General features: G+C 31.9%; 3 protein-coding genes across 14 annotated transcripts in view; 2 read left to right on the top strand and 1 right to left on the bottom strand.

Moving 5' to 3' along the window:
• Positions 1-754: 754 nt before the first annotated feature.
• LOC109601927 (signal recognition particle 54 kDa protein) lies at positions 755-2,948 on the top strand. Its single transcript, XM_020018233.2, has 8 exons — positions 755-912; positions 967-1,143; positions 1,198-1,427; positions 1,482-1,632; positions 1,687-1,835; positions 1,898-2,159; positions 2,220-2,412; positions 2,478-2,948. Exons 1-8 carry the CDS (start codon positions 835-837, stop codon positions 2,762-2,764), a joined length of 1,527 nt encoding a protein of 508 aa, XP_019873792.1. The 5' UTR covers positions 755-834; the 3' UTR covers positions 2,765-2,948.
• Positions 2,949-3,871: 923 nt separating this feature from the next.
• Positions 3,872-10,030, top strand: LOC109601928 (uncharacterized). Of its 4 annotated transcripts, none has more exons than XM_049963639.1 (8): positions 3,872-4,093; positions 4,192-4,405; positions 5,187-5,570; positions 5,624-5,680; positions 9,183-9,257; positions 9,314-9,487; positions 9,548-9,625; positions 9,681-10,030. In XM_049963639.1, the coding sequence occupies exons 1-8, from the start codon at positions 3,899-3,901 to the stop codon at positions 9,743-9,745; spliced, it is 1,242 nt and encodes a 413-aa protein (XP_049819596.1). In that variant the 5' UTR covers positions 3,872-3,898; the 3' UTR covers positions 9,746-10,030. The 4 variants fall into 4 exon arrangements, with proteins under 4 accessions (XP_049819596.1, XP_049819595.1, XP_049819598.1 ...); XM_049963638.1 differs by having other exon boundaries at positions 9,548-9,631; XM_049963641.1 differs by lacking the exons at positions 3,872-4,093; positions 4,192-4,405; positions 5,187-5,570; positions 5,624-5,680 and adding an exon at positions 5,926-6,989 and having other exon boundaries at positions 9,548-9,631.
• Positions 10,031-10,125: 95 nt separating this feature from the next.
• LOC109601925 (ankyrin-3-like) overlaps positions 10,126-20,757 on the bottom strand; it is a 40,224-nt gene continuing 29,592 nt past the window's right edge. For 2 of the 9 annotated variants that reach the window (XM_049963630.1, XM_049963634.1), the window contains 13 exons: positions 20,070-20,156; positions 18,731-18,955; positions 18,518-18,678; positions 18,252-18,463; positions 17,987-18,191; positions 16,292-16,617; positions 16,099-16,236; positions 15,853-16,039; positions 15,339-15,797; positions 15,002-15,271; positions 12,975-14,558; positions 11,017-11,089; positions 10,126-10,937 (listed from right to left, as the gene is read on the bottom strand). In XM_049963630.1, coding sequence (XP_049819587.1) covers positions 10,811-10,937; positions 11,017-11,089; positions 12,975-14,558; positions 15,002-15,271; positions 15,339-15,797; positions 15,853-16,039; positions 16,099-16,236; positions 16,292-16,617; positions 17,987-18,191; positions 18,252-18,463; positions 18,518-18,678; positions 18,731-18,955; positions 20,070-20,156 — 4,054 coding nt within the window. In that variant the 3' untranslated portion in view covers positions 10,126-10,810. Of the gene's footprint in view, positions 10,938-11,016; positions 11,090-12,028; positions 12,174-12,974; positions 14,559-15,001; positions 15,272-15,338; positions 15,798-15,852; positions 16,040-16,098; positions 16,237-16,291; positions 16,618-17,986; positions 18,192-18,251; positions 18,464-18,517; positions 18,679-18,730; positions 18,956-19,602; positions 19,621-20,069; positions 20,157-20,757 lie in introns of all 9 variants that reach the window. The other 7 variants (XR_007547357.1, XM_049963631.1, XM_049963632.1 and 4 more) reach the window with 7 other exon arrangements.

Raw genomic sequence — 20,757 nt, 5'->3', positions numbered from 1 at the left:
AATGTTTGTGACGTGTTATGGTGTGGATGGATATAAGAAATTATTCATACATATTCCTCTGAATCAGAATTAATTATTAATTAATTATTTTGGTTATAGCAAAAAATAAGAATAAAAATATAAAATAAAAATTAAATTAAATGTTATTCATTTATACAATAAATAATTAATATTATTTTAATAATTTACATATAATAAAATAGTAATATGTATTACAGTAATATATTAAAAATTTACTACATAGTGTTCTTTTTTAATATTATTTATTTGTAATAATTATAATTTAATTATTTAAGGAATTTTTAAATTATTTTATTCAAATTTTAATTGTCAATTCAGTGTATTAATTTTTCTATATATTATTTTTTAACAAAAATAAAATCAGGGTATATTTTTATTTAGATTATTTTAGGTATTTTCTACAGGAAGAAGAAATTACTGTTTGTATCATTTCATTTTCTTTTGAAAATTTTCGTATATTTTTTTGCTTTTAAATTTGTCCCTTGAAAATTTTACAGGCTAAACCACAATTTTTTTATTAATGTATTTTTAAAATTATTAAAAAATTTAGGCGGGCCTAAATAGAAATTAACATAAATATAGAAATATAAATATAATTAATAGATCTACATTTCCTCAAAAATACAAAAAAGGAAAATGTTAAACTTAGAAAAGTTACTAAAAATGATACCAACACAGAAATTAAAATTAACTAACAGACATCTCGTGTCGAGTTGTCAATTATTTTGCGCTGTGGTATTTCTGTCACTTGTGACAAGTCATGGAATAAACATTGTAATAATTCGACTAAATTATAAATAAATAAGTATCAAAATGGTATTAGCTGATTTAGGTCGTAAAATAACGACTGCTTTGCAGTCGTTAAGCAAGGCTACCATTATAAATGAGGAGGTAAATAAAAACAGATGTTATTATAGGTTATATTATAACTGGTGCAATATGTAGGTTCTAAATGGAATGCTTAAAGAAATATGTGCTGCATTATTGGAGGCGGATGTTAACATTAGATTGGTCAAACAACTCAGAGAAAATGTTAGGGCAGTTATTGATTTTGATGAAATGGCTGGTGGGCTTAACAAAAGACGGATGATTCAAAGTGCTGTATTCAAAGAACTTGTTAAGGTAGTCCGCATATGAAGATTTAGTTTATGCAATATCTTAAAATTATTTTTTTAGCTGGTGGATCCTGGTGTTAAACCATTCACTCCTGTTAAAGGGAGACCAAATGTTATTATGTTTGTTGGTTTGCAAGGTTCTGGAAAAACTACTACTTGTACAAAATTGGCCTACCATTATCAAAAAAAGAACTGGAAAGCTTCTTTGGTGTGTGCTGATACCTTCAGAGCTGGAGCATATGATCAAGTGAAACAAAATTGTACAAAAGCAAGAATTCCCTTTTATGGAAGGTGAATTAAAACATTAATGTTTTGAATTGTGTTATATTAAATGTGATATTTTAGTTATACAGAAGTAGATCCTGTAGTAATTGCCCAAGATGGTGTTGACATGTTTAAAAAAGAAGGTTTTGAAGTTATTATTGTGGATACAAGTGGTAGGCACAAACAAGAAGAATCATTGTTTGAAGAGATGTTGGCAGTTTCCAACGCTGTTGTATGTTAATTAAATTTTAAATTGTTGTTTACATTTAACAAGTGTGAATTTTAGAAACCAGACAATATTATATTCGTTATGGATGCCACCATTGGTCAGGCTTGTGAGGCACAGGCAAAGGCCTTCAAAGAAAAGGTAGATGTAGGATCAGTCATCATCACAAAACTTGATGGACATGCCAAAGGTGGTGGTGCTTTATCAGCGTGAGTTAAATCCTGAACACTTAAAAATATGAACTAAATCTATGTCTATCCATCAATTTTAGTGTTGCTGCTACAAAGAGTCCCATCATATATATTGGTACAGGAGAACACATTGATGATTTAGAACCATTTAAAACAAAACCCTTTATTAGCAAATTACTGGGAATGGGAGACATAGAAGGTCTTATAGATAAAGTAAATGAACTTAAATTAGAGGACAATGAAGAATTGTTGGAAAAAATTAAACATGGTCAATTCACTCTCAGAGATATGTATGAACAGTTCCAAAATATAATGAAAATGGGTCCTTTTTCACAAATAATGGTGAGTTTATAAATATATTAACTTTTTGTCTATTATCAACATTATTCACTCTATTTCTAGGGTATGATTCCTGGATTTAGCCAAGACTTTATGACAAAAGGCAGTGAACAAGAGTCAATGGCAAGATTAAAACGTTTAATGACCATTATGGACAGTATGAATGATGGGGAGTTGGATAGCAGAGATGGTGCAAAATTATTCTCAAAACAACAAGGAAGGGTTACTAGAGTTGCTCAAGGGTCTGGAGTAACAGGTGAATAATAAAGCATATAAGAAAATGATTAAAGGTAAATTAAATATATACACAAAATTTTACAGAAAGGGAAGTTAAAGAACTGATAGCGCAATATACAAAGTTTGCTGCCGTCGTAAAGAAAATGGGTGGTATCAAAGGTTTGTTTAAAGGGGGAGATATGGCGAAAAACGTGAACACAAATCAAATGGCAAAATTGAATCAGCAAATGGCGAAAATGATGGATCCACGTGTACTACAACAAATGGGTGGAATGGCAGGTTTGCAGAATATGATGAGGCAACTTCAAGCAGGCGCAGCAGGTGGTTTAGGCGGTCTGGGGAATCTTATGAGCGGTTTTGGGGGGAAATAACACATTGTGAAAAAAATTAAGGTGCTGAAACCTTAATTTTATGTTTGAACATCTGGATATACGGAAAAATTTATTTGCAAATCGGTATATATGTTTTTATATACCTACGTCCGTTTGTGTAAACGTTTATTTTGTTATGTAATATAAATCGCAATTTTTTTAAATAAATGATTGATTTAAGTTATTCATTTTGTGTTATTTTATAATCAATTTGTCTTCAAAATGAAATGTGACTGACCAATTCTATACTTTTTTTTCCTTTTTTTGTTACACATTTTATAAAGGTTGGAGATATTACTTTAACACTATTGGCCTGATTTAGTTGACCAAAGAAATAGCACGTTCAAATGTATTTACATTTTGTGTATTTAACAATACAGTCAGAATTTATTCTTAATAGGATTTATATTATTTTATTAAATAAATTCACTTTCAATGAAAATAAATTCTCTCCAGAGAAGTGGGAATAATAATTAACATAGAATATTAAGATCTAAATATAGTTGATATCGCTAAAAACTTATGATGCTACCGAAAAATGATTTGAAATGCTTATTAACAAATAATAAACAACACATTCAATTGAAAATACAATAAGAAAATGTCTTAGAAACACAACTCATTTTATTGACAGACAAACAGTAAAGAAACCATTGACATCATGATAAAATTCGAAAAAGATTAGAAGTAACTGTCTTCATCTTCTAAAAGTTTTGATCCCAGATACACTATAAAAGCTTGACGGTGGGGACAAATTTTGGTTTGGGGTTCTTTTCTGTTGTATGGTATAGGACAATTGCAGAAAATTATTAATACAATGGGCCGAATAGATAACTTAGTTGATAAAAATAATTGTATTTCCTGATGATGATATTAAAAATCATTACTCAATAATAATATGATAACTGAATGTGTAAAAACAACAAAACATTTTTACTATGATCATTTTCTCAGGGAGTGGCTAGTTCAAATAAATGATAATGCGTCTTTTAAGATATGAATACTTTTAAATTTCGCGGTTGTCAATCCACCATATTTAACATCCGACAACTCTGGTTCTGTTATGACGTCAGTTTTAAGTAAATCAACTGGGTGCAAGTGCAATATTGCAACGTTTCATCATAATATTTTAAAATGAATCGCAAGACATATCACTGGTGTGTCGTGCCCAAGTGCACCAATACTTCGAAGACTGCGCCTTCAAAAATATTCATTCTTGTGCCGTCTAAGCCAGAAATGCGATTAAAATGGTTAGAACTAGCCGGAAGAAATGACGCTGCTGAAATGTCTGCTACTTCACCGATATTTTTTTGTGAGGACCACTTCGATGTAGGTTCAAACTTATTTATTTTAAATTAAAAATATTTTTCTATCCACAATTTAAGGTTAATTTTTCATAATAAAAAATTAGACTTATATATTTTTAGCTACCTAATGATATGGAAAACTATATGAGATACAGGCTTATGGGTTATGTGAAAAAAATTAAAATGAGACCTGGATGTATGCCTTCGAAATTTGACTGTCAACATAAAACTTCCTTACCTTCAACCAGTGTTTCTGAATCAGTTTCAAACAAAAGAAAAAAATTACAAGGTGGTAAAAATAAAAGAATGAAAAAAAGTACATCCGACAAATCAGGTGCGTTATGTATTTATTATTATTATACAACTGTGTGAATAATATAAATATTTAAATATTAGTTCCTTTAATGAAATTATTAATTACGTCAAAAATTAGTTTTCCCAAAATTTCCTCAAGGCAATAAACAAAACTCGACGTTTACTGTTAAAATTTTCAAATTCAAATATTAAAATTACATATGCTTCAGAGAAATGTTTTTGTATCTATCCTTGTTTCTAGTAAAACATTAAATAATTTTCAATTTATATTTGTTAAAAAATTTAAAATATTTAATTAGATAATAATTACAATTATTAATTATTGTTATTAAAATACAATAATACAAATACGTACAGTGGTGGAAAAAGTATGGAATGTATATTTATTTGTTATAAATGTTATTTAATGTTTTAACTCAAGTATTTCAATATTTTGCGGCTTAATCTTTCTAGGCAAATGGAAACATTTTGTTTTTTAATATCTCCCTGTATTGATCTGTACTGATCCATTTTACCCTCCACTTGAATTAAGGGAATTAATGCTTTCGCCACCATGTTTAACCCTATAAATTTGGCATTTAAAGCTACTCTTCCTAAATTGAAGTGAAAAGTAAAATTGACCGCAAATAAAATAATATTCCACGTCAAAAAACTTATCCGATGATGATGAGCGGCTCTTCTATTATAGTATACCCACTAAACACAAATCAGCGATTTTTTTAACACCATTACATTTTAAAAAATATTCCATACTTTATTCTATCACTGTAGATTTTTTAAATTACATCCTTATATTTCAGAAGGTAGACCTCACAATTTTGAAGCAGACATTACGTCTCAGAATAACCAAATTACAGATCATTACGACACAACGAATACTATGAATACAAATGCTAATGATAATAAAATAAACAGAACTGATAACATACAATCAAATAGTAATCAGTGTCTTAAAGATATAGTGAATCAAAAATACCAACAAATCATACAGAAATCAGTTCAGACACCCCCAAAGCCTCTAGACATAGAAAAACTAAGGGATGAAATATTCTTTGATCTGTTACTTCCTTATGTAAACGATTTGGACGATTGGAGAAAACTTGAATTTAAAAAACAAGTTTTAATAATGCTTGGAATATATGTTAATAAGGACTTGAGCAATATTATAGAGGTTATGAATCCAGGTATGCATTTATTGGAACTTGTTTTATTTAGTTACAATTTTTGTTTCTTTTAGCTGCAACAAGTTCTAATCAATTACAGAATAAGAGTGAGGTTCAAGAACATGTGAAAAGTGAGTATTTCGACATTGTTGCTATAAATTTGAGTACAACAGGCGGCTTGACTAAATTTCTTTTTCGGCGTTTTCATTGAAAGTGAATTTATTTAATAAAATAATATAAATCATATTAACATGTAATTCTATCTATTAAGGATATTGATAAATGGTTCCTACCTCATCTGAATAACCGCTTCTGAATTCAACCTTTTATAAAATGATTGATTTTAATTTTTGTGATATTTCTTTGGCCACTGTAGATTGTTATGAGTGGGTAACGTTGCATTGCGGGAATGTCTTAAAATGTTTAAGAACAAATAATTGCAACTGTATGAAAATTTGCTATTATTACTATTTACTTGAAATTGGACATCTACTATGAAGTGAATCTAAAATACTATTGATTATGCACAAGTTAGAAATTTTACATTCTAAAGAAGGATTTGGAAGCACTGAATGGAATCGTAAATTACGAAGGTGGTCTGAAAAGTCTCTGACCTCAAGTCAAAGATGGCGGCACTTTTGACAATTTCTCACAAAGTTCCGGCCATTTTGGACGTGCAGTTTTTAGTTGACAGTCGTTTGAGTGAGTCGATGTGAGTGAAAATGGAAAACATTGAGTATCGATCTGTAATTAAATTTTTGTTTTTGAAAGGCAATACGCCTTCGCAAATCAAAGATGAGTTGGACTCTGTGTATGGGGACTCTGCACCATCATTTGTCACAGTGAAATTTTGGGCAGCTGAATTTAAACGTGGCCGTAAGAGCTTGAGAGACGGTGAACGTTCGGAACGTCCAAAAAATGCAACTACTGACGGGGACATACCGAATGTTCGAAATGTCGGATGCTCGAAACGTCGGAACCGATCGGCTAGCTTCGGTAAACACGAAATCAACGATAGAACGTCCGGGGGACATACCGAATGTTCGAAAGGCGACATACCGGATGCTCGGAATGTCAGATGCTCGAAAGGTCGGAATCGATCGGCTACCTTCGGTAAACACGAAATCAACGATAGGACGTCCGGGGGACATACCGAATGTTCGAAAGGCGTCATACCGGATGTTCGAAATGTCAAATGCTTGAAAGGTCGGAATCGATTGGCTAGCTTCGGTAAACACGAAATCAACGATAGGACGTCCGGGGGACATACCGATTGTTCGAAAGACGACATACCGGATGCTCGAAATGTCAGATTCTCGAAAGGTCGGAACCGATCGGCTACTTTTGGTAAACACGAAATCAACAATAGGACGTCCGGGGGATATACCGAATGTTCGAAAGGCGACATACCGGATGCTCAAAATGTCGGAAGCTCGAAAGGTAGGAACCGATCGGCTACCTTCGGTAAGCACGGAATCTTCAAATGGGTGCAATATTTAGGTGTTTCATTGTTAATTATTCATAAACCAGACTAATACTTTAAAAATAAAATCACTTATTCTTAAACATTTCCTTTTACTATTTTTATGCAGCTACAATTTTATCACATCATAGTTGTAATAGTAAGAGAACGAGTATTTATTCCTTTATACAATGAAGAAACCTATTTCTACCAGTTAACATTAGTGCCGGAAAATTTCTTGAAAATATAATAATTCTCCTAGTTAAATTTACCTTATATGACAAATCATAAAATCAAAAAATACTTCAACACGGGTATACATTTTCCCCCTCCACTCATAATATTTGCTGTGACGTAGATTCCCAAAGCAAATTTTGTGAGGTTAAAATACATTCATGTGCTTCACTTCCTTTAAATGAATACTAAAACTTACAAAATGTGTGAAGTGCCAATGTGTGGAAACACTTCAATAAAAGCTCCCGACAAATTATATATTTATGTACCTCATTCGACTACTGTTCGACAAAAATGGTTTAAGCTTGCAGGCGTAGATTCGACAGAAATTCCACTTAAATCTAAAGTGTACTTTTGTGAAGACCACTTTGATGTATGGATTGTTTTATACTTATGTCGAATTTTAGCAAAGCTTAACTATATTTGGAAGTAGACAATCATGAGTAATATTTTAGATATCCAAAGATATGGAAAATTATACTCAGTACAAGGTAATGGGCTCAGTGTCGAGAATACGTATGGTACCAGGTTGTTTGCCATCAAGATTTAAATGTCAATTAAGTGGGAGAAACACTTATGGCTCAATATTTTCCAATGACGGATCGAAACAAACTTTAATGGAAGAACATACTCCTAATCAAAATACTTCAGTAATAATTAGTGCTAATTATAAAAAAATAAGTGCAGGTATTATGAATTATATTGTAAATAACAGGTGGGCTGAAAAGTTCGTAGACTGACACATAAATGGAGCTACTAGTATTAAATCTATCGGAGATGTAATACAACACTGGTTTTATATACCGTTTATTGATACTATTATATATGAACAAAACTAAAGAACGATAACCGTTATTGGGAAGTTGATGCGCCAATTGTTATGTGGCGAAATTTAATTTTTTGTCTTACCAACTTCAGAAAAATATCTACAAATCCATATAATTTTCAGTTAGCCCTAACCTTCAAAAGACACGTATAATTTGACAGCTGTCGTACTATTAGTTTGTGAGTTATAGCATTTTGAGTGAATCAACTTTTGTTAGTTTAAAAAAATGGATAAAAAGGAATTTCGTGTGTTAATAAAGCATTGCTTTTTGGCGAAAAAAAATACTGCTGAAGCCAAGGCTTGGCTTGATAAACATTATTCGGACTGTGCACCAGGAAAATCAACTGTTGAAAAGTGGTTTGCTAAGTTTAAACGGGGCGAAATGAGCACCGAGGACGATGCACGCAGTGGACGCCCCAAAGAGGCTGTTACCGACGAAAACATCAAAAAAGTCCACAAAATAATTTCGGATAACCGTAAAGTGAAGTTGATTGAGATAGCTGAGACCCTAAAGATATCAAAGGAACGTGTTGGACATATCGTGAATGAATATTTGGGTATGCGAAAGCTCTCTTCAAAGTGGGTGCCGCGCGAGCTTACAATCGACGAAAAACAACGAATTGATGATTCTGAGCAGTGTTTGGATCTGTTCAATGGTAATAAACCCGAATTTTTGCGTCGATATGTGATAATTTTACACCGGAGTTTAACCGACAGTCAGCTGAATGCATGGAAGCCTATTTTGTGGCTAAAGACAAATCGTACTACAAAAATGGTATCGAAAAATTGTATAATCACTACAATCGTATCACATATCACATAGAGAATAATTAAATTAAATTCTGAAAAAAAAAGGATTTTTTTTCTTTGCTAGCCTATGAACTTTTCGGCCCTGTTGTTATGCTTCCATTGTTTCAAGAATCAATTTCTTCATGAATACTCTAGGAAATTTCAAATTATTTAAGTATTTATCATTCGGAAAATTAACAATATTTTAATGTATTCCTCAGTAAAATTGTGTAAAATCCTGAGACGTTACCACATTAATCTATCTTTACATCATTTACATCTTAATTTTGTAAAGGAATATAATTTTGATGAACATTTTTAGGTACAGCTGTCCTAAGTGATGGAAGTAAAATTAAACATCCTGTAGAAGATGAACATTCCTATGCCAGTTCATCTTGTAAGTAACTTCTTTACTCCTTTCTTTTAACACTATATTTATTCTTTTTTTCTAAGGTTCAGGTTGTTTTAATTGTTTAACATCTGAAGTGGAAATAAAAAAGGAACCCAATGAGGAAGCTTCAAATTCTGAAATTAAAGAAATTAAAATGGAACTAAATGAGCCAATTTTACATAGTGAAAACGACATAAAAGTGGAGTCCGTTGAACATTGCCAAATTTCTCCAAATTGTAATTTTTTTTACATGTACTTTTCCACAATTTTTCTCATTTACTCATTATTTTTTATAGATTTATGTCAACGTTTGGAATCTAAGGTTGACATAAAAACTGAACCGAAAGAAGAACATAACGATCTTCAGAGTTACTGTAATGGTAAATATGACTGGTTACTTTTAATACTATTATTAAACATTTTTTACAGATCACTCTAATTTATTACATAGTGAGATTGACATAAAAATGGATCCAAATGAGGGGTACAGTTAATTCACTGGATAAAAAGGCCAAAACAGTTCATTGTGATATTTCTTATTGATAATATAATACTCTCTTGCCCAACCAAGAACTATGAAATTTAATGACTTGGAAAGCTGTGACCATTAGGATACTTGCATCTGGAACCATGTGTACTTTCCACATAAAAGATGTATAAATGATTTTTTTAATTAATTATCTAGGTTATTTACATTTGATTAAGAAAATAATTGTTAAACTACTGTTGTATAATGTAAAATAAAAATTTTGATTTTTTTTATTAAAGAAAATATTTTAACTGAATTAATGAAATGAGCATTGTATCTTTGTTATGTTTAACCTATACAAACCTATCCATCATGTTAACTGTAAAGAGAATATAAAAACAATGGTTTAAAAAGAAAAATGTACACCAGATATTTATTTCTCAATCATAATAATTATTAATTACATAAGCAACCATATTTCTACATTTTATAATTTTATAAGCATATGTATTTATATTAAATATATTAAAATCTATATATATATAATAATAAAATTTCACAATTTTAACAACTGTGACGGAAAATTTTAGTACCATAACAATTTACGCTTGCACCTAATAGAAGAATAAAAAACAAAAATTTTCACTTGAAATCGCATTTTCAAGTAAAAATAATTTGTCTAGGCACTATAATAAAATGCTAAAGTTATTAACGTACATAACTGGAACAATTTTGGCTAGTTAAAGCTAAAATGTATTTTACTTTAATCGTTATAAATCCTCTCAAATAAAATTTAAATTTTATAATGTACACTATTCTATATTTTAATTATGCAATAAATATTAGTGTCTATTTTTAATAGAAACGTCACAACTTTATAAATTGGTCATTTTACAATGGAAAACAAAATAAATAAAAAATAGACAGATTCACATTTAAAATGGAATTTTTACATCATTTGTGAACAGGAAAAAATACTATTTACTCAAACAATAAATATAAAAATGTAACTCGAATTACAGTGACTTATCCAATACAAATACATTGTGGAATTAAGTAGCAGCTAACTTATAATTTGCGTCCATTAATTTTAATGAGGATTTCTTTCTTCTGCCATAAATTGATCAATAACGGATTGCATATGTTCTTTTAGTTCCTCACTGTGCCCGCCCGGTGTTGTGACAACTTGGCTCATGGTTTTCACGATCTTCGTAATTCTGAAAAAATTTCAAATTAATCATTAGTACGCTGGTTTCAAAATAATTCAGATACATTGAAATAAATGAATAAACTTACTTTGCTCCAGTTACGGGGTCAATCTCTTCAGTTTTTGTTTCAGTATATTGAGGGTCGTGATGGTAAAAGTCTTCTAAAAATCAAGTAGTATGCAAACCACACGTTAGTAATTATTTAATCACAAAACATGGTACAATATGATTAAGGTTAAAATTGTTTGTATACATTTTAAAAGTAGATCTCAATTTTAATGAAGTCACGATGTTGAAATAATTTTATTAAGTAACTCAAAATTGTCCGAGTTAAAATTATGATTAATTATTATTATAAGTTACAAATAATTATAACCTCGACCATATATTATTTTTCATGACTGTGTTAAATAAGATAAACACACATCATATCCATGCCTATATTCTGTATGTAAAGAATCAATGAAAAGGTAAAGCTTCTAAAAGCAGTAAGCAAGGTATTCTATAAATAAAAAAAGCAAAATATCGAAGCAGTTCTTTCCATACAGAATAAAATGAGATTCTACAAATATGTAAATGCATACTTTTCAAACAAAATGGTTATTGTAGAATCTCAAAACATAAGAAAATGTTAAAATGCAAGCGTGTAGTGTAAGTGTGTAATCATGCCTCATTTTAATATGACTGTTAATAATGAATGAATCATTATTAATTATCGAGATATATTCATGCAGATGATGATGTTAAAAATAAGTTTTTGTTGATGTGATAAATGTAATAACCATGATCAAAAAAATAATAATTTCTTACAAGAATATCTCTCCTGAAATAGTGTTGTTCAAAAATTTGCTGTAACGCTCTTAACTAGATTGAATTTATGCTGCTGAAAAATATATAGATATCTTATACATACCCGTAATTACCCAATTTGATAAATATTAATTAAGACAAATATCCACATTTCAACTTTTAAAATTGAATTTAGTTGCACATTTTTGAACAACATTTTTTAAAACCCTTATCCTGAACAAATTCGATGTATGGTGGTTGGTGGATTGGTGTCGGTGGATGTAATGATATAGTGGTCAATTGTTGCGTACCGTGAGAGAAATAGAGAGCGTTCAGTCTGTCAGTACTGTGCTAGCAGTGCCAACACGATCATGCTTGTTGCCAATGCCAAAAACGACCACACTATTGAGGAACGAACATGCCAGGTCTCTAGGGAATTGGATTTTGACTTTGTTGCTGGGCAAAATATTTAATTTCAAAAATAATAAATAACTTCCAAGTGTTGGGGCAATGTGGTAAACCATGAAAATTAACATTAAGTTATTAACTGGGCTGGAGATAAAATCGTGTGCAGCCACGACCGAATTTCGAAACTGGTAAATTTCTTCTAATGTTCTCCAAACATTTATCACATATTTGCGACTCATATGCTTCACATTTTACTAATTTTTGACCAAAATTTCTATCAGACAGACTGAGAAAATTTCACTTTCATAGTGATAATTAAATTTTTCTAATCTAAACCGGGTGCTCTTATTGTTAATATCGCAATTTAATTTTAGTAATTAGTAAATAGACAGGACAATTGATATTAAATACTTGTTATTACATAAGTTAATGTTAATTTAAATGGTTAATATAAATCTAAAAGAGAGTCAGTTTATTAATCGAATAACAAAAATGCATAAAATATAATAATACTGCTAAAATGTCGGCTATTGGAAATAAAATAATATATTCTATACGACTTATCTTAAGTTTTTTATTACAATTTTAAAAATGCATAATTTTGACAATTCCTTATAATTAATTTAAATTATGTAAGTAATCAAAATTGTATTTTATAAGGAAATTAGAGTAAAAAACAATCTTACAAAAATTGAATTAGCCATATTATTTTACCCCATAGCATGACATAATTTTCTAATAAAAAGGAAATTAGCTCGCAGCCAGTGCTTCTACATATCAAGTCAACGAGAACAACTAACTGAAATCGAATATCAATCAAGGAGCAAGCTCTAACACTTTACAACATACCTGAGTCGTCCTCGCTGAGTTCGGCCCCTTCTTCGTGAAGCGCCACATCAGAGCCGCTGCTGCTTCCGACCGTCCGCACGATTCCAGTCTTTTTCAAGATGCCCTTCAGCACTGGACTTTGTTGACTGTCGTCGTCGGAGTCCGAATCCAGCGTGCTGCTCTTCGTAGAAATACGTGAACCGGGCGAAACGATTGTTGTTTCTATCACTTGGGTAGAGGTCGGCGAGATGACGGTGCGTTCGACATGCGTTGTTTCGGGCGACATAATTCGTGTCGTTTCCGTTTTTAGAACGGGTATTTTGCTTTTCGGTGACATTTCGAAGTCAACGTTTTCGTATATATTCGATGTAGGTAACGAGTCGGGGTGCAAAACTGGGATTTTACTCTTGACTTCGGGACTTACTGTTTCGGTTGTGATTCTCGTTACTGTTGTTTTGACAATGGGATCTGTTGTGACTTTTGTTGTCACTTCGTCATCGTCATCGTCGTCCCATTTAACATCTTTTGAAAGAGTAACGAACTCCTTTAGAGGATCTTTGGAGTGCTTTTTAATAGTTTTTATTTTACCACCTTTGATAACTGGTATCTTACTGAGAAGGTCAGCGTCTGGAGAAGTGGAGTCTCTGTTGTCATCAAATAACATGTCAATTCCTTTCTCACTTTCGAGTTTTTGCCTTGGTTTTGCAACTGGTATAGAGGAACTTTTTGGACTTTTTGAACTTGTCTCAGGCATTTCAGTTTTACTAAACGAAGAGTCATCATCGTTTATCACGGAATCTAATTCTTTATTTATAAATGTAATAGAATCATCTAATGTTTCTTTTATAACAATAGGACTTGAGGCCTCTTGTTCTAAGAATTTAAAGGCTTCCTCACTTTTCTCTTGAATAACAGATATCGAATCATCTTTAAGACTCTCCAAATTATCTAGAGAATCTTCAGTGGTATTTTTGATATCATCTAATAAACTGTCTGATAAGTCTTTAATACTGTCCATTTTTTCTCCCCTCGAATCTATATCATCGTTAAATCGAATTACTTTATCAGATTTATTTTTCAAATCAGCACCCTTGTTATACATCTCATTTACTACATTCTCCGCTTTTTCAATGACTTGTTCTATTTCGCTTTCGGCAACATCCTTTAGTTTGGAAGCGTCAAAATCGTTAGTAGAATCTAATTGACTTAATTCAACTGATGTATCCAAGTCTGATGTTTGCTTTTTCGAACTAAGGCGATTGATACTTCCCAAATCAATTTCTTTGGAGACGTGATCATCCTTTCTTGTAGGAATGATTATATCTTCTTCTGGCAAGAAATCGTTTCTTTCTTGGTGCAAGAAAGTCAGTGTGTCGCTTACGTTCTTTCTGAGGACAGCTATCGGGTCTCCCCACGATATCTCAATAGGATATTTAGTATCTTCTTCAGGTTTCTCGTTGGCCACGGTGTGAACAGGTTCTGATACTATTATCTCTTCCTCCACTTGTTTCTTCATTGGTGAAACTTCTGAAAATGTTTCTTCCACATGTTTCTGCTCAACTTGCTTCTTTAGTGGTGTAGATGTCACCAGTTCTTCTGGTATTCCTTTATATAGAATAATATAAAAAATACTACTAAAACTGAAAGAAACTAACAATTCGCTAGGTGCTACTGTTAAAGAATGTGTACGCAAATTATAAAAGAAGAGTGTATCAAGCTTTAAACCACACCATGTGCCAGGAAGAAAAGATTTGGTTAGATATTTACTGTGAATTAATAAGCAAGAATATTAAAATGGGCATGACTACATGTGTTATTTGAATGATATCAGGTTATAGCAACATATTTTAGTTAATTATTAATTAAAATATGTTCACACGATGTTTTTAAAATAAATACAAAATCAATTTTTATTCACGAGGAAAATATAAGAAAAGTTTAACTTCATTAGAAATCCAAATCAATCTTTCCTTATGATCTTTATTGACTTTATATTTATGTAAACAAAATAAAAAGCAAAATCACTATGCAACTACTTTTAAACATACCTGCGGTGTCGTTCTTCTCGAGGTTGAAGTTTAGCTCTTTGGTATTGAAATCAGCGGGACTAGGTGGTGGAGTGTTTCCATTAGTGTCGATAATGTTATTAGGTACTGTTTGGAGTTTGTTAAATTGCTTTGTAATTTCTTCTAAGACTTCTTCGTTTGCGTTTTCGGTCGTGGGAATATTGTCCAGTTGTTCGTTCTTATCATTCGTTTTTGGTTTTTTGTCAAGGGTATCGGTGGAGTCTTTATTCACATTTTCATTTTGAAGATCATCTGTAACATTTTTTATATATGGGGATTAAGTGTTTGATGATTTATTGTTTATTACAAAAGTACATACCATTTTTCTCACTTCTACTGATGTCATCTTGGCTGTCTTTGTAACTTTGATCAATTCGTTCATCTCGTCTTAACGACGTGTCTCTCGAAGGTCCCAATTCATCTTTTAAGTAATCGAATCCAGACTTTTCCTCTAGTTGCATTTTGGCCATGACTTTCTCCATGTCGTCAGTTACTAGTTCAACATTGCATATGCATTTGTTTACTATATCGGACCTGCCAATTTTATTTAATGCTAGTTCAAGTTGATTGCCCGTAGCTCGTGATTCTTTCTGTTTGAGCCACAATCTTAACATAACGGTGGCCTGTTGCGGTTTACTATCTGGATATTCGTCTTTGATCAGTTTAATTTCAGACGGTGCAATGTCCAATTCGAGAGCCAATTTTTCCCAGTCGTCATCCAATAAATTGGAAATATCGGATACTCGAATATCTGCCTTATGAATAGTATCGGGTTTACCTTAAAACGTATGTTTTATAGTTGATCATATACACACTGTTACGGAAATACTTACTGATACCACCATGCTGCAAGTAACTATGATCTTTGTCAATAGCCAAGAGATCAGACTGGGAGTCACGATCGGGCAATACATCTTTAGGAAGCACAAGGTTGAGAGTGCACAGTGGTACTTGATTGGGTTCCCCTTTGGCAACTTTAGCGTCGTTCATGAAGATAATTCTACCGAGTGGTTCTTCATCCTGAAGTAAAAAATGCATTTTTAAATATTGAATGACATATTTATATAGTTATATCATACCTGATCTCTCAGTCTCATTGTGAAAGCCAATCTATTTTCTCTGAATGCCTTAAATCCTAGTCTAGGTTGATCACCAGATTGCAACACTGGAACTAAGTTACCGGCGAACTCCATAAATACGTCTTTACCTTCCAGTACCTAGAAAAAGGAACTTATAGAATTGTAATAGGACTTATTTTTTTGCGCAGCTTACTTCAATGTCTCTACTCTTTGCGATTTCAGTAAAGTGTTCTTGATGTTCCAAAGTTTTATCTTCTTTATCGTCGGTCATACAAAACACTCTAATCCTCGCCTCCAAATTGCTAACACGTTTGGCAAATACAACGAATTTGGCCATGAAAGGTACGTGAATGGACTGATTGTATAGCTCGGTTGCCATTTTAGCAGCATCAGTTACATTTCTGCAGTCCATAAGCCAAAATCTGGCCGATACCGTTGTCGTAAATGACACACAGTCCCTGACGAAATTTAAAGGTGTGGATCCGGTTACATCTTCCCAAACAGCCTTGTTTTGACCACCTAATTATAATTTAATTAAATTATATCAATGAACACTACACTTATTGTTACTAGAACTACAAATAAAAATCGATTGGGTTGCAATTCGCTAAAAACAGCTTATTATTAACATAAAGTTTTTGAATATAATAAAAAGGTATTTCCTTTAAATAAACAAATAAATTTAATTTTAAACTGCAAAGCAGAAATGCAACAGATAACTCTAATAATTAATTTGAAAACATATTATATATATTTGAAAACAGTCCATAGCTAATTATAAACAGGGTGAAAGTGAAAAGAAATAAATATATTACCACTGACATCTTGACCGCAATGTGAAAAATTGTTTAGAGTTTTGATATATTTTCAATGATAGTGTATATACATACTACTTTTTTTAACTTTTTTACTTTTTTTAATTTTTAACAAGGGATGGATCCACGTTCTTTTCTATGAATTGAATCCATTGTTACTGTCATTTTCACCATGTATTAAATATAAGAGGGAGTTTATTAAATTAACGGAAATATTGAAGTATAAACTAATTATTAGTAAATAATCTTATATCGGATTTTGCATTTTTATTGCAAATAGTCTCCGTCTTATATCTAGAATTGATAAATGTTTAAATCACGGCTAACAGAAAGGTAAAAGACAACATAAAACACTCCATGAAAAAGCATCTTTTCAATCATTTAGTGGAACTAAATTTACCTGATTTAGTTCCTTTTGAAGCATGAATGTTAAAATAATAGTTTGCAACAGTAAAGACAACATTGATAGTTACAACTAACATGCTAATATATTATATATTGTAAACTTAAGGATAAAAGTTTTAAATTGAAAATAAAGTCATATTTAAAAAGTACTTATTTATGTCTACCTGTCTAAATAAGGTCAGTTATATTCTGAAGAAACAGCAAAAGATAAACTCGAAAATAAAATTATGTACAAGATCAAGTTAATACAAACAAGAATGACTAATATCAACAATATGGATGTGACTAAACAGAAACAACACATTTTTGAATAAATAACAGTATTAAAAGTAATGTCAGATGTGACTTACCACAACTATACTAAGTAAGATCTAAGAAAATCTATAACCTATGTATGCACTATCATAGAATATCATAATGCAGAAACTATGAGCATTTTCAGAAAAAGCAGTAAAGGTTTAAACCATCCAAAAACTTAATTATTAAAAAATAGTATATTACATTACGTTTAACTATAAATTTATATTGTTTTTGAATAGTTTGTTTATAATGTGAAAAGCTGTTCATATACTATGGATCTATATTAAGTGATAGTGATTGTGGTATATTTTAACAAGGGAATATCAATAACAACATCCATTTAAATCAATTATTCACACTTCACTTACCAGTAATGGAGCAAAGAAGTCTCAGTGTTGGAGCTGAACCAGAATACTGGTTTATCATGCCTTGAGAGTGAGCCCTTGGAGCTGGCATGCTCAAAGTGATGGCTTTGTGGAACTTCCTACGTCTTGGCTCTACGGTAACAATTGGGGAGACTGCGACGCCATGACCCAACAATTTCGATACTAATTCGGTATCAATCGCTTGAGCCTGAGAAATGAAGGGGTTGCTCAGTATTTGGAGAAGATTAAAAAAAAAAAAATTACATACTTGAAGACCAACTCTGATTTTCTTAGTTAGTGCATTTGGTGGGAAAACTGCCTGGACAAGTGGCACTGCTGTGCTTGACACAGTTCCTCCATCAGGTCCGATCGCGTGAACTTCTTGTCTGATACGAGACACGACGGCGAAGTAATGTGGGAAGTCGCTGGTGACTATCCTTGTGATCCTATTTGTATGTAGATCTTCGATTTGATTTAATTCTGCGAACGTCCGTTCATTAGTAGAATGAATTATGCGAACAATCCCATTCTTACCTTGCCCTTCGAAACTGTGATTCAGAACGTCTTGGATAGCTTCTTCGTTACTTTCCAAGGTGTGCTCCTTCCACGTCTCCCCATTATCCGATCTTAGAACGATGATTTCACGTTGTTTTCCACGAAGTGAGGCGAAATGGGGGACTTCCAATATAACCGGTCTACAAATACGGTTTGTTACAACACATATGAGTGATAATTGTGTACTCTTACCCCAAGAATTTGGCTCCAACTGGCCCCAACTCTAGAAGGCGACTGGCCAGTGCCTCTCCTTCCATAAGCGGTGGTGGGTGCGGGGTACGTTGAGGTCTGACATATCGACAGGTGATGCGTGTGGGGCTGGCCGCACACTTCGGGGGCACGATCATGCGCACTCCGGAGTGCCGGCACCCACGCATCGCGGCGCCTCGCGCGTCCACCAGTACGGACACCAAGAAGCTGCCAAGGAGGAAATTTTTTAACACGTGAAATTTTGTAGGAGGATTGCCTTAAGTGTCGTTCGACGAAAATTTATTTATATAGACGAAAGACATTTAATGCCAATCCAAGTGGTCCAAGAATAATTAGAAAGCAAGTGATGTAAATATACAGGGTCTAGGATTTGATGTTCGAATTAATATTGGAGTCATGTTTTGAGGATGTCTTTAATTGAATTTCAAATTTAGACCTTGTATAGTAACGAATATAGACTGATAATTTAATATTTTTGCTACGGTGCTTAAGTGACTTGTAGTCAGTGATACTCTTAGTTTACTTTAATAATTTAGTATTTTTTAATTTTTCAAATTAATTGTGTCAAAATCATTAAAGAACCATTTTTAACCTTAAAGATCATGCCAATTTATTAAGTCATTAATATTTTTATAATACCGAGTCGATTTAATTAAATATGTATATTATATTATTATGTGTTTGAAATGATAAAAATTTTAAACAAAAATACCCGTTTAAACAAAAGAATAATAATAATAAAGTGTACTTATGTATGTGTTAAGTGTTTAAGAATGTTTGTTATATCACACAATTTAAACTACAATGAAATAACTAAAAAGCACAAACATCTATACACTGTACATAAAACTTACTTTTTCCAACTGGGGACACTGAAGGGAACAATACGGGCAACAAACAAAACAGTTAATACAAAATCAAACAAAAACAAATAAAAACATTTGCAATCATAAATTTCATCTTCATACGAAGATGATTATTAAAACATGTTTAGTTGGTACATACAGGCAGGCATTTTCCAATGGTCGTTCATTGTAACTTTACTCATATATACAATTTTATTTACAAATGTTTATTTACAAAAATGATAAGGTTCGTCAAGTGTACGTGGTTAACGATTGTTACTTATGTTAGATTATAGACTTAATTTAAACGACACTGACCAACCTGATCGTATTAGTACCGATTACACACAACCCCTCGAAATTAATATAAATATACAGGGAGGTCACTCAGGAATTAGACCGGGTGCGGCATTCTGTGCAATAAAAAACATTAAAACGAGACGGTTCGTTGTACCGTCCCAATTTAGAAGTGGTACCTGTCTCTGCATAGACCCTGTCCTTTGGTTCGAGGACCCAACCAGTTCAAAGTGTGTTCTAGCCTTGACCATTCTGCACTGCACAAGCTTCAAATACATACACACACTAACTACTAAGGCTGTTTATTATTCTTAATTTTTTTACTGACGATAAAACAAGGCAGCTTACAGACATAAATTTAAAGTAGTTTGGGTTAGTAGGCAATGAAAGAATATTTTATTATGTCTGTTAACTACTTTTTATATTTGAATTGAGTAAACATAATATTAAGCGTGTTAATTCTTAAGAACAATTGAATAGATGCGACTCTGGAGTATCACAGTATTTATTATGTGTAAATTGAACTTTCGTATCGTAGATTTTTTTTGTACAGAACTAGACTAGACAGTGAGAGTCGTATAAACCAATTTATTTTTATATTAATTTGAATAACTTAATCATTAAATTTACAGAAATTTAATTACAGTATTAAACTGCTACGTACCTTCAAAATGTTGTGGGATTATTTGCGCATGCTGTAGATTCTACAGTAAGAACTAATGTGGTATTTCATAATTTTTTACATGGGATAATAAGTCTGATTGACCATCTAGTTAGATGACATCAGATTTCTAAACATTAATTGTAGGGCCTCACTTTCTGCAAGACTTATTTGTAAATTTTCTAGGACCACATAAAATTATATAC

Source organism: Aethina tumida, chromosome 2 (genome assembly GCF_024364675.1).
Source record: "Aethina tumida isolate Nest 87 chromosome 2, icAetTumi1.1, whole genome shotgun sequence".
NCBI lineage: Eukaryota > Metazoa > Arthropoda > Insecta > Coleoptera > Nitidulidae > Aethina > Aethina tumida.
Note: the sequence above shows the minus strand (reverse complement) of the source record. Positions and strands in the feature narration are given on the sequence as shown.

Coding starts and splice junctions, on each gene's coding strand:
- LOC109601927 (XM_020018233.2), top strand. CDS start 835: ATGGTATTAGCTGATTTAGGTCGTAAAATAACGACTGCTTTGCAGTCG. Junction 1,836..1,897: donor GGTGGTGGTGCTTTATCAGC/GTGAGTTAAATC, acceptor CATCAATTTTAG/TGTTGCTGCTACAAAGAGTC. Junction 2,413..2,477: donor TCAAGGGTCTGGAGTAACAG/GTGAATAATAAA, acceptor AAAATTTTACAG/AAAGGGAAGTTAAAGAACTG.
- LOC109601928 (XM_049963638.1), top strand. CDS start 3,899: ATGAATCGCAAGACATATCACTGGTGTGTCGTGCCCAAGTGCACCAAT. Junction 5,571..5,623: donor TATAGAGGTTATGAATCCAG/GTATGCATTTAT, acceptor TGTTTCTTTTAG/CTGCAACAAGTTCTAATCAA. Junction 9,632..9,680: donor TCTTCAGAGTTACTGTAATG/GTAAATATGACT, acceptor CATTTTTTACAG/ATCACTCTAATTTATTACAT.